Genomic DNA, 16,616 nt, shown 5'->3' with positions numbered 1-16,616 from the left:
TTCTGACCTAGAGACATAAAATACCCAGGCTGGAATTTTCCAAAACTTACCTGAGAAAGGCAAAAACGTTTTGGAAGAAGGTTCTCTGGTCAGATGAGATAAGAATAGAGCTATTTGGGAAAAGGTATCAACACAGAGTTTACAGGAAAAACGAGGCCTTCAAAGAAAATAACTTGGTCCCAAAAGTCAAACATGGCGGAGGTTCCCTGATGTTTTGGGATTGCTTTGCTACTGCTTGACTGTGCATGGCATTATGAAGTCTGAAAACGACCAGCAAATTTTGCAGCGTAATGTAGGACCCAGTGGGAGAAACTGGGTCTCCCTAAGAGGTCATGGGTCTTTCAGCAAGACAATGACCCCAAACACATTCAAAAAGCACTAGAAAATGGATTGAGAGAAAGCACCGGAGCCTTCTAAAATGGCCAGCAATGAGTGCAGACCTGAATCCCATAGAACATGTGGAGAGATCCCAAAATGGTAGTTTGGAGAAGGCACCCTTCAAATCTCAGGGACCTGGAGCAGATTGCCAAAGAAGAATGGTCTAAAATTCCAGCAGAGAATTGTAAAAAACTCAGTGGTGGTTACCGGAAGCAATTGATCTCAGTTATTTTGTCTAAAGGTTGAGCTACCAAGTATTAGGCTAAGGGTGCCAATACTTTTGTCTGGCTCATTTTTGGAATTTTGTGTAAAATGACAATTGATTCGACTCTATTCCCATTCTCTTTTGTGTCTTTTCATTGCAAGCAAAACATATGAAGATAATATTACCAAATCATTTTTAATTGCAATCATTTTCTGGAAGAAATTGAGTATTATCTGACAGAATAGTGGCAGTGCCAATACATTTGGCCAGCACTGTAGCTTCTGTAGCTAGGTAGTGGACTGCCAAGGTCCCTGCCTTTGGTTGGCGCCCAGGTCACAAGTCACCCAACCCTTTTGGCCCTCCCCTAGGTGGTGAGTCCATGGGACCCACGTTGCCTTTTTTGGGCTATGCCGTTAGAGCTCGCCACCGAGTCCCATCTCCAGGCCTGTGGAGGCCCCAGTGACCCACGCCCAGGAAGGGAAAACTAGATTCATTTAGGGGTCATTTGAACTGTGCTTTGTCTGGTCCCTCACCTAGGATCTGTTTGCTTTGGGTGACGCTGCTAGGGGCATAAAGCCCCAGACACTTTAACTCCCGGAATCATTGGGACACAAGTCCCTCTATCATGGTAAGGTGACGACTCACAGAGGGCTATTGTTACATGTACCTACTGATACATGTGTAACATGACAGGCAGATAGAAGTAATGAATATACAACCATGCTTCGTTTAGTTACCTAATGGTGTGTAGCCCTTACCGTCTAGAAAGCTGGTCTTCCTTCTCTTGGCTGCGTGAAGTCTCTGCACCCACTGAGGTGGCTCCTGCGGGCAATTTGCTGAGCTGGTCCATCACCTCCAGGCCACTTTCCTCCGCTATTTGGTGGATCAAGTCATCCACCTGTTCTTGTGGTGTTGTCAGTGTCATTGCAGAGCTCATGGAATCCTCCATTACCTTGTGTTGGTAAAACAAACACAAATTGACCTACACATGACTATACTATGTCCTCATATGCCTTCAGTAGAATGTCTACAAAGACAGTTCAAAGCACACCAAATACTTGACGACACAGAACAAGATGCAAGCGGATGTACAGAGGCTGCAGTCACTTACTGAGGTGTGGACATCAAGATTCTGAACTTGGCTTTCAAACTTATCCATGACAGCAGAGACCTTTTGAAGATCCATTGAGTTCAGAGCTTTGTCAAGCGCCTTGGTCACCTGGCTCATGTTTCTAGTCACCTGTGAGAGAAAGCATAAGATCACATTTCTATTTATCATACAAAACATCCCTGAAGTGATGATGGACCAGCGGAATAAGAGACTCTAAAAAGCGCTGTAAGCAACTATAAAGAGCCCTAGCAATCCTGGCCAAGTTGGGATACTGGCACTTTGCAGTACTGGCACGCTAACAAATGGGGCCTCAAATTCAACTTGAGCCTGGTTCACATGGCAAAATGTTTAAACTTTGTCTGCTTTTGCTTGCCAATGTAATAATTTACATGTGAAATAAGGGTTAAATAGGTCGATACGTTGTTTACTTCTTCCCACTCCATTTAAACTATATGTCAGTCAGTCACTCAGTCAGTCAATCAATCTGCAGACAATGCTAAGGTGTTGGAAACAGTTCACAGTTATACCTGTAGCCAAAATCAAGCACCCCAAGGTTTTTAATGATTTTACATCTGTGGCCATCACTTCAGTTGTCATGAAGTCTTTCGATAATAACAAAAAGAGATCTGTTCAGTAAGACTGAACATCTGCTAAACCCTCGGCAGTTTATAGGGCTGGATGTGGCATCGAGGATGCTACTTAATTTTTATTAAATCTTATTTTAAAACATCTTGATGGAAACAAAAGCCATCATGCTCTTTGAGATATTCATTCAGCTTTTGACACAATCCAGTCTCACATTTTAATTGACAAACTTCATTATATTAATTTGGATTTTAACATTGGGGGATGGATTTTACATTTCCGAATCTAAGAACTCAGAGTGAGAGTAAATTGATACGTCGTCAGAACTGATATTATCTACAGGGTTCCACCAAGGCTGAGCTCGCCGCACTATTTTAATTTGGATTTTAACATTGGGGGATGGATTTTACATTTCTGAACCTAAGAACTCAGAGTGAGAGTAAATTGATACATCGTCAGAAGTGATATTATCCACAGGGTCCCACCAAGGATGAGCTCTCCGCTCTTCTTTACATTTTATATCTTTATGAATGTGCGTTGGCATGAAAGTAGATACATTTAAAATTTGCAGATGACTGTTATAGTCAATCTCCATGACAAGGAAAATGGTCATGGTCCTGATTTTGTTGACTGGTGTGAAATGGTTTTTCTTCACATTGTACAATAAATGAATCAAATCAATAGTACATTGATTTTAGACCTAAGTCCTCTAACATCCACCAGGCAACCGTCATTAAAAGTCAAGCATTAGATGCCGTGGAAAATTATTAATATCTTGGGACTGTTATGGATAACAAGAAAAAACCTGTAGGAACCCACATTGCTCAAGTGCATCAACCAGTCAATAGGATGTCATCTTGATATAAGTAATTCTGTGGATGGGTTAATAATGAAGAAATAGTGTTGAAAAAATTAATGCAGACTTAAAGACATTTAGTGACATGACATCCTTTTATTTTCACTATTCGTCGTACCCCTAATTATGTGTTGAATTCAGAATTTGCACCAGAGCAAATTGTACCTACAAACCACCATCTTCAACAACTTGATGACTGTAACCTTCATTAAAAGATGACAAACAAACATTGTGAAGGGCACAGCAAGTCAATCATTAATTTAGCAAGCGTCACAATCATTACATTTCAACTGTTGCCATATTCCTTTAAGACAGCCAAAGGCATTTTCTACTACCACCCTGGCTTTATGTTATGATGGCGGTGTGCACAGACGCAGTGGCTCGCAGCTCCATGTTTGTTTTGTTAATCTTTTGTTTTGTGTACGTCCACTCGCTCAACTCCAATTGCCAGGACTTACTGAATGTCTTGGACCAGAGAAGATCCAAGTTCCCTAAGCTTTCTGAGGATTTCCACCACATGCACAACATCCCGAACGAGATAGCCAGAACACCGGGCCCTTCGTGGACTGTTATTGGAGCTAGAAGATGCCGGAAGCAGAGAAGGCAACAAAAGCGGGGCTGCCACTAGGTGGGCTAGGTCGGCTAAGGAGGAATCCACATAAACCAGTATGTTTGTCACAAATGCCCGGTCCCTAATCAACAAAATGGATGAGATGCATCTGCTCATGGAGGGAACTCGCCACGTCCGAGACTGTTGTGTGTCTGTCATATCGGAAACGTGGCTAAACTCATGGGTCTCAGACCAGACTGTACAGCTAGCAGGCTGCTCACTATATCGATGGGAATGCAACAGAGACTCCGGTAAGAGCAGAAGGGGTGGTCTGTGTGTGTACGTGCACAAGAACCGGTTACACATAAGTAATTACACACGCACAAATTGGTGACTGGACATAGAGTACGTTTGTGTTAAATCACGGCCATTCTATCTGCCCAGAAAGCTAACAGCTGTGCTAACCACTGCTGCTTACATTCCACCCGATGCTAACACTAGCATAGCTCTCTCTCTATTGTCTGACACCATTAATGCATTCCAACAATCTCACCCCAATGGTGGACACATTGTAGCCGGTGATTTTAACCCCGTTTTTTTTTCTTTTTTTAATAGACTTTCGTTAATTTTGTCCCAAAAATAACTCAGTCATTTATGAGTATTTTTTTGCTTACAACCACTCGATTTAATTATTTGGAGTGACACAGATGGTTCGATAAAATTGTTGTTTATGTTATTGTTATTTGATATATAGTTTATATCTAGTTATATGTTATATATATATATATATATATAGTTATATGGAACTGGAAGCCGTGGCTGACGGGGGCTGTCCTCAGACTGTTGAGGGCCAGGGACAAGGCTTTCAGAGCAGGGGATGAGGCTGGCTTGAGGACAGCGAGGGCCGACCTGTCCCGAGGCATCAAAGAAGCGAAGACCACTCCCCCCCCCACACGAGCAGCCCCTGCGCCTCTCTGCCGACGGTGTGAGGAGGGCGCTTGCCGCAATTGACACCCGTAAGGCGGCGGGCCCTAACAACATCCCGGGTCGAGCGCTGAAGGACTGCGCTGGGGAGCTGTCGGGTGTCTTCACGGACATCTTTAACGTTTCCCTGCAGCAGGCCATCGTCCCCTCGTGTTTCAAGGCTGCCACCATCGTTCCTGTGCCGAAGAAACCTGCACCGTCTTGCTTCAATGACTACCGCCCTGTGGCACTGACGCCCATCATCATGAAGTGCTTTGAGCGGCTGGTCTTGGAGCACATCAAGTCCGTTCTCCCCCCCACCATTGACCCTTTCCAGTTTGCGTACCGTGCCAAGCGGTCCTCTGAGGATGCCATCTGCTCTGCCCTCCACTCGGCCCTCACCCACCTGGAGAGAAAGGACTCATATGTGAGGTTGCTGTTTGTGGACTTCAGCTCTGCCTTCAACACCATTGTGCCGCAGCGACTCATCTCCATACTCGACGAGCTGGGCCTCAGTACCTCCCTCTGCAACTGGATACTGGACTTCCTCTGTCAGAGGCCTCAGGTGGTGCGTGTTGGCGACAAAATCTCCGCCAGCATCACGCTGAGCACGGGGGCCCCCCAGGGCTGCGTGCTCAGTCCATTGCTCTTCACCCTGCTGACGCATGACTGCACTGCGACCTACAGCGACAACCGCATAGTGAAGTTTGCTGACGACACGACTCTGGTGGGTCTCATCACGAAGGGCGACGAGACTCGGTACAGGTCGGAAGTTGACCTTCTGACCACGTGGTGCAGGGACAACAACCTCCTGCTGAACGTCGGTAAGACCAAGGAAATCATTGTTGACTTCCGGAAGGGTCACAAAACACACCTGCCGCTGATCATCGACGGTGCTGTGGTGGAGAGGGTGAGCTGCACCAAGTTCCTGGGGGTGCACATCAGTGAGGACCTCTCCTGGTCCGCGAACACCCCGTCACTGGCAAAGAAAGCTCAGCGCCGCCTGAGCTTCCGCATGTGCTCCTCAGGCAGTCCTGTCTACATTCTACCGTGGCACCATTGAGAGCATCCTCACCAGTTGCATCGCTGTCTGGGGTGGTAACTGCACTGAACAGAACTTGAAGGCCCTGCAGCGCATAGTGAATACGGCTGGTAAGATTATTGGTGCTTCGCTTCCCTCCCTGAAGGACATTTACACCTCCCATCTCACCCGCAAGGCAACCTCGATTGCCAGAGATGTGAGTCACCCGGCTCACTCTTTGTTTGACCTTCTGCCCTCTGGGAAGAGGTACAGGAGCCTGCGCTCCCGCACCACCAGACTCGCCGACAGCTTCTTTCCCCAGGCTGTTAGGGCCCTGAACTTGCTACCCCCTTCTGCGTAGCGTGCGGCACTGTTGCGCTATTTTTGGGAATGTCTGCTGTACGCGCACTTGCTCTTTTTTGTTTTTTTCTTTTTGTGCTCCTCTTAATTATTTATTTATTTATTTATTGTTGTGTTATTTATTCATTTTTTATTCAGCACGCTTTTGTTATACTTGTTTACTGTTTGTCTGTTGTGAGCCATGTCTTGTCACCGTGGGATGGGGGGAACGAAATTTCGGTTTCTTTGTGTGTCTTTGGCATGTGGAGAAATTGACAATAAAGCTGACTTTGACTTTTTTTGACTTTGATATGGGCCTGTGGAATAATTTGAACTGCAACTGACGACAAGTCCGACGTCAGCGGCACGCCGCACACCCAGCGTTGTAATTATTTGGAGTGACACAGATGGTTTGATAAACGTGTTCATTATGTTATAGCGATTTGAATCACTGTTAATGTTATGTCAGGCCCGTTCTCAGCTCCTCATTTGTGTTTATGTCACGTTTAGCCTGTTGTTGCTGGTTCATGTCTGTTCTTGGTGTTGGATTTTGTCAAATAAATTTCCCCCAAAATGCGACTTAAACTCCAGTGCGACTTATATATGTATGTTTTTTTCCCCTTTATGGTGCATTTTATGGCTGATGCGACTTGTACTCCGGAGCGACTTTTAGTCTGATAAATACGGCATATATTACTTGTTTTTTCTTTTTTTCTTCTACCCCCTTGGACAATAAAAGTAAAAAAAATGCACAAAGAAGATAAAGACCTATTCTGTATTCACAAAGAAAAAACAGCAACATTTTACATGACATAATTAGAGCCTTAAATAAATTAGTCATACTAACAGAATTATCTATGCATGTCCATATTTTTGACAATGTCCATTTTTCTAAAACCACGAGACTTATGTGATTTTTCACAAGTGATACACAAGTGGTACATTTTAAACCTAACAAGGTGGCAGGGCCTGATGGGTTTCTCAGAGCAATGGTATAAAAGTATGGCAACATTAGTGAAGAGATCCCACGATAATTGTTGCAGTTGACTGTCGCGTTTGTTCTTAGACAAGGTAATGATGTTTGCGTCTCGCATGTCCCGAGGAATGTGTCCTTCCTTCCAGCATCAGCAGAGCAGCTCATGCAAGGGCTGAAGCAAAATCTCTGCCGGGACGCAGTCGTTCCCTGGGGCTTTCCCGTTGGCGAGGCAATTGATAGCTTTGCTGAGCTCCTCCTCTGTGAGTGGGGTGACGAGCTTTTCTCGGACTGGCAGGTCCGTGATGGCGGAAAGGGTGACGTCTGTGACGATGTTCTGCGTGGCATACAGCTCGAGGTATGCATCTCCCAGCGTTCCAGCCGCTTGCCCTGATCTGTGATCACACCGCCTGTGTTTGACCTGAGGCGGGCAGATTTGGTGGAGACAAGGCCTATCGCTTGCTTGAAGCCCTCATACAGCCCTCTCGTATCTCCTGTATCTGCAGCCATACTGCTGCAGAGGTTCAGCCAGTAGATGTTGGCGCAGCGACAAGCAGTCTGCTGGGCTGTTTTCTTGGCAGCTCTAAGTGCAGCGAGTGTGTGAGGGTCTGGGGCAGTCTTATAGGCCATCAGGGCTTTCCTCTCTGCTGTGATCACTGGCTCCATCTCCTCCCATTGGGCCTTGAACCAGTCTATGTTCTTACGTTCCTTTTTCCCATAGGCAGAGATGGCTGTGCTGTACACTGAGTCCCGGAGGGTCCACTTCGTCGATGATATCATCTGCGGACGCCTTCCTGGCAAGGGTCTTTTTGAGCTGACTCAGGAACTGCTGTGTCATCTCTGGGTTTCTGACGCAACATGTGTTGATGCGCAGCTGACTTTTCTTCCTGGCGTGCTGCATCTTGTGCAGAGCAATACGCACCTACCTTACTGTCGATGAGAGAATGGTCAGTGTCTCAGTCAGCGCTGTGGTAGGTGCGGGAGAGGAGGATGCTGGCTACGCCTAGTGATGACAAGATCGAGCTTTTGCCAGTGTGGATGCCTCCAAGGGACCTGATGGATTTCCTTACACGGGAAAAATGTGTTAGTGAAGCAGCAGAGCTCCAGCAGACACTGGCCGTTGTTGTTGATCTTCCCATATCAGTTTGCCTCAAGGCAGGAGGGCCAAGCCTTTCGGTCAGCTTCCACTCTGGCATTGAAGTCGCCCAGGAGGTAGAGAGCGTCAGTGCTAGAGACCCTAGATATTACTTCGTCCAGGGCCTCAAAGAACGTGTCTTTTTCCTCTGGGGCTTTGCAGAGAGTAGGAGCGTAAATGCTGAGATCAAAATGTTCCATTGTCGGATGCATCAATCCACACAACTCATTGCACCGTCCTCCAGCATGAGAACCTCAAAGAAGTGCCTGGTCAAATTTCATTTTTCATCTGTGTCATCAGAGTTTTACAAGACATGTTCGAAACCATTGTGAGGGAATTTATTTTGTTACATTTTATGTATGCTTGTATGGACAAGTCTTCTGCCGTTGACATCTTTTAATCAATCAAAAAGTTTGCGGCGCAAGTAAACGCTACCTCGGCTAAAAAACTACAAATGTGTCCGACCAGAAATGGAGGTGCACGTCTTGCCCTGGAGGGATTGGTGTGTGAAGTATCTCATCTGTATTTAAATAGAGTGCACCAAAATGGCTTGCTCTGAGCCGCACCTCAGAACAAGTATAAAAAAGGGACCTGTGATGCTATCAAAATGAGGAATTCAGACAAAAGCATCGCTGTTCCACTTTATATAGAATGAATAAAATGTAAAACAGAATAATTTATAAACGTGACATATAATCTTTGAGGTTTGTGATCATAGTTAAAAAAAATTAGCTCAGATGAAAAAAATTTGGACCACGTTACAGAGAGTCGTGTAGAATCGAAGCACGTCAAATCGAGGTTCAGCTGTATTTGGTCATGTGCAACATTGCGTCTGTTCTCTTCACAAGACATTACAAGAGGTGTTGCACATATATGAATGGCACGTATATTCCATTCAAAATGAGAGGTAGCTGTTTTGGTGCCTTAATAACAAAGTTTATCTTCTCAGGATAAATATTTATTTCAGATATTGAGCGCTGAATGCAGGAAAGCCACAACTAGGAAATGGCTAATGGCTAAAAGTTGAACAGCCGACGGTAAATGAATGTCTAGATATTGTCTACGAGATATTTACAATGGGAAGAATAACTTTCACTCTAAGGCTGTTTTATTTACTCAGCTTTGCCCATCTCAGACATGTGCTTGATGTGATTACCCACCAGTTTCAATCATTGGTACAGCAATGAGTCTAAAAAGTTGACAGAGAAGGATGTTGCTTGCAGGAAAACAGTAAATTGGTACGTTTTCACTAAAGTACAACACAACTGTCTGCAGAATTTGCTAAGAGATTGTTTCTGTTTTTGAGTAATATCAACAGGCACAACCAGTCAAAAAATGCAAACCATGAATGACAATGAGACTGTGAACAAACACTCTGAATAATTAAACGAACTGGAAGCTGAATGGTTGAACCTCATACATTTTTCCATCACTAAAACTGGCTCTCTTTGCAAAAAGTTAGAATAGTTAAAGACAAATACTGTAGCTGCTGAAGTCTACATGTAATTGCATGTTTCACCACTAAGCAGAGCTATTGTTGCTTTAGCGATAGTTGAAAGTTTTACATGGTGCGCAACTTATTGTTGTGTGAATTTGTTTTCCTTTTCTTGTTATTTGTGTGTAATTTGTAGCAGTATATTGTAATATTAAGTTGCAAGATAAACCAAACGTAAGTCTAACTTTGAGGGCACTTCCAGTTTCCGGCTAAAAAATCAGGAGTCTGACATAATGCAGCAGCATGATAGAAAACAGCCCGACCTCGTACGCGTTACCGCAAAGTTGAAAAGTTAAGCAGTTCAAGTAAAGTACCCCGTTTGTTCACTTGCAGGCCAAAGTACAAACCGGATTCGGTTGAAGTTGGGAAATTGTGTCAAATGTAAATAAAAACAAAATGCAACGATTTGAAAATCTTTCTCAACCCATATTCAATTGAATACACTACAAAGACAACATATTTAATGTTCAAACTGATAAACTTACCATATTTTCCGCACTATTAGGTGCACTTAAAAACTTAAAATTTACTCAAAAAAACCACAGTGCGCCTTATAATGCAGAGCGCCTCATATATGGATCAATTGAGGAATTTTTTGATCCATACTGGTTGTACACAGCGCTCTGCCAAAATTCTTCAGTACGTTTTAGTACGACTAGTAAATTACAAGGTTGCATCGCTTTCCAGCATTACGGCAACCGTGGTCAGGGGGTGTCACTGAATAGCTGTTGTACCCACGAGGCTATTTCATTTCAAAATAGGCTGTTCCGTTAATGTTTTCGAGCATGTTTACGGATCAATATCCAATGGAATCATAAAAAAGCAGGACCAATGTGTTAAATCAGTCTTTAGTCGGTTCCGATCACTTTTATGGGAAAGTGTTTGAGAAACGTGATTGTTTACAGGGGGCTGCCATGACACTTTGCTGAGGCTCATGGGAGTTTGCGGGTGGCTAATGCTATAATGGTAGCTGCTATATGCACAAGGCTATTTCATCTCAAAATAGGCTGCTCTATTAATGTTTCGAGTAAATTTACAAATCGATATAGAAGGGAAACAAAAGTAAGCAGTACCAATGTGTTAGATCGAACTTTAGTCAGTTCCGATCATTTTATAGGAGATAGTTTGAGAAACGTGATTGTTTACAGGGGTCTGCCACAACACTTTGCTGAGGCTCATGGGAGTCTGCGAGCTGAGGCTCATGGGAGTTTGCGTGTGGCTAATACTATAATGATAGCTGCTATACGCACGAGGCTATTTCATCTAAAAATAGGCTGCTCTGTTAATGTTTCGAGTAAATTTACGGATCGATATGGAAGGGAAATATAAGTAAGCAGTACCAATGTGTTAGATCAAACTTTAGTCAGTTCCGATCAATTTATAGGAGATAGTTTGAGAAACGCGATTGTTTACAGAGGGCTCATTGGTTATTGGCTAGTGGATGCATACCGCAACCCTAGTCAACCTCAGTTTGTTGCAGTATAGCTTCTATTTTATGCGCCTTTTAATCCGGTGCGCCCTACATATGAAATAATTTCTAAAATAAGAAATTCAATGAGGGTGAACCTTATAATCCAGTGCGCTTTTTGGTGCGAAAAATACGGTCATTGTTTGTCAGGGCTTTTCAGATTATCCTTATCGTATGATTATGTTGGAATGCAACTGGTAATAAATCAACTAGCTTGTCCCATCCTACACAAGGTCGTAAAACACCCCCTGATATGTTTTGACTAGAGGACAAGGGCTTCCTATTCAGCCTACTCTTACCCCCACTCTGTGTCTCTTAATAAATATGCCCTTGCAGGAGGGAGAGTTTAGACTTCATTCCTTCAACGGGTGAACTCTCCACTTGCAGGTGTCTAAAAGGACTTGCTTGTCTCCCGTGTGGTTCTTGGAAAATAAGTTGGAGTGAGCGAATCTCTAACATTGTTTTTTGCCAAATAATAATTAACGTAGAATTTCATGACTGCAACACGTCCAGTAGAAGTTGGGAAAGGTGGCAAAAAATACTGATAGTAAATAGCTTAACAGTTTAAGAACAAAATTTCTCAAAGCAAAATTGTAAGGAATTTAGGGATTTCAACATCTACGGTCCATAATATCAAAAGGTTCAGGGCATCTGGTGAAATCACTGCATGTAAGCGCCACAGCCGGAAACGAAGACTGAATGACCGTGACCTTCGATCCCTCAGACGGCACTGCCTTCAAAATCGACATGAGTGTGTAAAGGATATCGCCAAATGGGCTCAGGAAAACTTCAGAAAACCACTGTCAGTAAATACAGTTCGTCACTACATCAGTAAGTGCGGGTTAAAACTCTACCATGCAAAGCACAAGCCGTTTATGAAACACATCCAGAAACGCCGCCGGGTTCTCTGGGCCCGAGCTCATGTAAAATGGACTGATGCACAATGGAATTGTGTTTTGTGGTCTGATGAGTCCATTTTTCAAATTGTTTTTGGAAACACTGGACCTCGTGTCCTCCGGACCAAAGAGGAAGCGGACCATCCGGACTGTTATCAACGCAAAGTTCAAAAGCCAGCATCTGTGATGGTATGGGGGTGCATTAGTTCCCATGGCACAGGTGACTTACATTTCTGTGAAGGCAACATAAATGCTGAAAAGTACATACAGATTTTGGAGCAACATATGCTGCCGTCCAAGCGACGTCTTTTTCATGGACACCGCTGCTTATTTCAGCAAGATAATGCCAAGCCACATTCTGCACGTGTTACAACAGCGTGGCTTTGAAGTAAAAGAGTCCAGGTTCTCCCCTGGGCCGCTTGCAGTCCAGACCTGTCTCCCATTGAAAATGTGTGGTGCATTATGAAGCGTAAAATACGACAGAGAAGACCCCGGACTGTTGAACAACTGAAGCGGTTCATCAAGCAAGAATGGGAAAGAGTTCCACATGAGAAGCTAAGAGAATTAGTCTCCTCTCTTCCAAAACGTTTATTGAGTGTTATTAAAAAGAAAGGTGATGTAACAAATTGGTAAACATGCCCTTTCCCAACTTCTACTGCACGTGTTACAGCCATGAAATTCTAAGTTAATTATTATTTGAAAAATAAAATAAAGTTTATGAGTTTGAGAATTAAATATGTTGTCTTTGTAGTGAATTCAATTGAATATAGATTGAAAAGGATTTTCAAATCATTGTATTTTTTTTTAATTTACATTTTACACAATTTCCCAACTTCAACCGAATCCGGTTTGTAGTATTTATGTTTTACTTTTGTATTTAATGTGCATGTTTTGTAAACCTAAGTTTATATGTTCGTTTGTCTCACCAGTTCTACGGTGTGGCTGTGATGTAAAAGAAAGCTAAGCTCACAGTAAACATCAGTACTGAAGAACTCTTGTCTTCTTTGTGAACGAACTGGCATAAATACAGAACAACCCCGGATCTCTACGCTAATTCATTCCAGAAGGAGCGTCGAGAAGCAAAGCCATGTGTGTCATCAATGTGTAATCTATGCATTTATATTGAAAATTAACGCTCTTTATTCATTTCTGCCACTGACGTTAAAAATATCAAATGGCACATCTGTTAAGCTCTGAAGAATGCAAGATGTTTCCCCAGTGCTAACAGATATAATTTATTTTTAGCTTATCATTTGGCTAAGTGTAGAATATGGTATTGTATGCAGCATTGTACATATATTCCAAATTACCAATGTACTCTCTTAAACTTACTGATTTCATTGTGACAGCAGTCTGGACTTTAGAGGCCACAGCGTCGACTCGAGATGCCATGCGCAGCCAGTTCAGACCTTCATTTTTTTTGCGGATGGCATTCTCAGCATAAACTCTAGCGCATTCCACATTTTTCTGTTGCAGAGCCTGTGATAAGAACATGACACAGACAGTTAAATAATAAAACTGTTCTACTAAAACTAAAATGCAGAAATGGGGACTTTAACAAATTCAGCCTCCGTCCTTCGTTCCCGACATTGGCCCCCTTCCGTCCTCGTCTCTCCATCCTTATTCATTATGTAATTATCCCTCGTTCCCGCCTGTCCTCATCCTTAAAAAGGGCTTTTTACCCGGTCTGTCCATGTCAGTCCAAGGAAAAATAAACAAAGTCATTCCAACAGAGGTTTCATCATCCATCCATCCATCCATCCATCCATCCATCCATCCATCCATCCATCCATCCATCCATCCATTTACTATACCGCTTATCCCCATGGGGGTCGCGGGCGTGCTGGAGCCTATCCCAGCAGTCATCGGGCAGTAGGCGGGGGACAACCTGGACCGGTTGCCAGCCAATTACAGGGCACATAGAGACAAACAACCATCTGCACTCGCACTCACACTCACACCTAGGGGCAATTTGCAGTGCTCAATCGGCCTACCCAGCATGTTTTTGGGATGTGGGAGGAAACTTGAGTGCCCGGAGAAAACCCATGCGGGCACGGGGAGAACATGCAAACTCCGCACAGAGTGGGCCGTAGGTGGAATCGAACCCACACCCTCCTAATAGTGAGGCGGACCTGCTAACCAGTGCTGCACCGAGCCGCCTAGGTTTCATAATAAACAATAATAAAGCTTATCACTGCTAAAAATCAACATTTTTCATAATATTTCAAAACACCATCATGAGGCGGGCATTCGGACAGTCTTTCTGTCTCTGTCTCTCTCTCTCTGCAGGCGTGCGTATATATTTCACACGCGCACACACAAACACCCCCGAGCCCCCCACACACACACAGACACACACAGACACCTTGGTGGCAGATTCCCGTCATACGTATGCACTAAGCAGATGCAGTCCAATAAAGTTTACAAAAACAATAATTAAACACACACATAAGACAATTAAAAACTTTTAGGACAATAATTCATTGGAGAATGGAGATACAAACCAGAGGTAATGCTCAAGAGACGCATCAGAAAAGCAGACTTATGGAAAGAGAAATTTTGGGCAAGAAGACCCTGTTTTATTCCCGTGGCATTTAGCTTGTCAGCTTGAAGGAAAGGAAAGTCGTTCCCTCTACATACCGTAATTTCCGGACCATAAGTCGCGTTTTTTTTCATAGTTTGGGTGGGGGGGGGCGACTTATACTCAGGAGCGACTTATATATGTTTTTTTTTTCCACAAATTTTTACTTGATCATTAAGACATCACTTACAAGTATAGTTGACCACTTCCCATGTTATTTTTAGTATAGTTGATCACTTCACATGCTTTTATATCTTTATCTTGAACATATTCAAAACATAAAAAATAGAGAAAACATCAAATAAAGCAATTAATACTTTAAAGCACCATATCCAAGTCCACTGTCTGCTGTATGTACACTTGCTCCATTTTTGCTCCTATTATATTTTTTATTATTCTTTATTATTATTTGTTTATTTATCATTTATTCAACACTCTTATTTATTCATTGTGCCTTCTTGGGGTTTTTTTGTGTTGCTTGTCTGCATATGTGTACTATCTCACCGAGGGATAGTGGAAACGTAATTTCAATCTCTTTGTGTGTCTTAGTATATAAAAAAAAAATAAAAATAAAAAAAATAAATAAATAAAAAAAAAAAAAAAAAAAAAAAAAAATCAACGATAAAGCAGACTTTGACTTTGATAAAACAACCAAAAAAAATTCTATTTTCAGACGAAACTGGATGAGGGCGCTCTAAATTTCACCGTTGGCCGTGACTCATTAACTGGGTGGGCTTAAGAAAAATGGCACCAAAAAGAAACTCATATTTTGCAGGTTACAAACTTCAAGTTGTAAAATATGCAGCTGAAAACAGTAATCGAGCAGCAGAAAGAAAGTTTGGAGAACCGTGATGTACCAATGGATAACTATTTCAAGTGACGTCAGTAGCGCGGTGCGGCGGTTGTTTACATACAAACGTGCCCACATAAGGACTTCCGGCATCATTAGCGTTGATCATTTCTAAGTGACACGGAGGACAAAGAGTTTGAAGGAATTAAGGATTTGGAGTCACATAGAAGGTTTGAAAAACTATTATGGCTTTTACGCACGCCCGGTCCTACTCTACTGAGTCGGGGCCGGCGCTCGGCCGAGTGGTTGTCCGCGAACGGTGCGCGGGGCTCGGACATGGCCATTACGCACGCCCGGTCTGTCTGGAAGTCCACGCCCCCACACGCTTGGAAGTTTGTTTTGTTTAATAAAGAGCCGTTTACCAAACCCACGTCTATCCTTGTACTTTGTTAACGCTACAATATAGTTATATAGTAGATCTGTGGAATAAAGACGAGGCTGACGTCAGGGCGCACGCGCGGCGATGTTGACAAAGGACGAGGAATTTGATCAATGGATTTAATGGAATTAAAGTGCACGGATGGTTTGATAATATTATTGGCTTGTATTATAGTTATTTGAAATATAGTTTATCTATCGTTATATGAGCCTGTGGAATATTTTGAAGTGCAAGCGCCCTCAGCCGTGCGCACCCATTGTTGACAAAGAACGAGCGATGGATTTAATGAATTGGAGTGACACCGATGGTTTTATGTAATAGTTGTCTTTAATCACTCTATATGTTGCGTCAGGCCCGTTCTCAGCTCTTTGTTTGTGTTTGTCACGTTAGCATACCTATCGTTTAGCCTGTTGTTGCTATTTAATGAATTGGAGTGACACCGATGGTTTTATAAACATGTTATTCATGTAATAGTTGTCCTTAATCACTCTATATGTTACGTCAGGCCCGTTCTCAGCTCTTTGTGTTTGTCACGTTAGCATACCTATCGTTTAGCCTGTTGTTGCTATTTAATGAATTGGAGTGACACCGATGGTTTTATAAACATGTTATTCATGTAATAGTTGTCCTTAATCACTCTATATGTTACATCAGGTCCGTTCTCAGCTCTTTGTTTGAGTTTGTCACGTTAGCATACCTATCGTTTAGCCTGTTGTTGCTATTTAATGAATTGGAGTGACACCGATGGTTTTATAAACATGTTATTCATGTAATAGTTGTCCTTAATCACTCTATATGTTACGTCAGGCCCGTTCTCAGCTCTTTGTTTCA

General features: G+C 43.0%; 1 protein-coding gene across 4 annotated transcripts in view; it reads right to left on the bottom strand.

Annotated features, from left to right (window-relative positions):
- chmp1a (charged multivesicular body protein 1A) overlaps positions 1 to 16,616 on the bottom strand; it is a 61,081-nt gene that overhangs the window by 19,717 nt on the left and 24,748 nt on the right. For all 4 annotated transcript variants that reach the window (XM_088379771.1, XM_088379774.1, XM_088379772.1 and 1 more), the window contains 3 exons: positions 13,308 to 13,454; positions 1,695 to 1,823; positions 1,342 to 1,535 (listed from right to left, as the gene is read on the bottom strand). In XM_088379771.1, the coding sequence (XP_088235897.1) occupies positions 1,342 to 1,535; positions 1,695 to 1,823; positions 13,308 to 13,454 (470 nt within the window). The remainder of the gene's footprint in view (positions 1 to 1,341; positions 1,536 to 1,694; positions 1,824 to 13,307; positions 13,455 to 16,616) is intronic.

Source organism: Syngnathus floridae, chromosome 6, assembly GCF_059516105.1.
Source record: "Syngnathus floridae isolate MCC-2025c chromosome 6, RoL_Sflo_1.0, whole genome shotgun sequence".
In the NCBI taxonomy this organism is placed as follows: domain Eukaryota; kingdom Metazoa; phylum Chordata; class Actinopteri; order Syngnathiformes; family Syngnathidae; genus Syngnathus; species Syngnathus floridae.
This window is presented reverse-complemented; position numbering and strand designations above follow the sequence as displayed.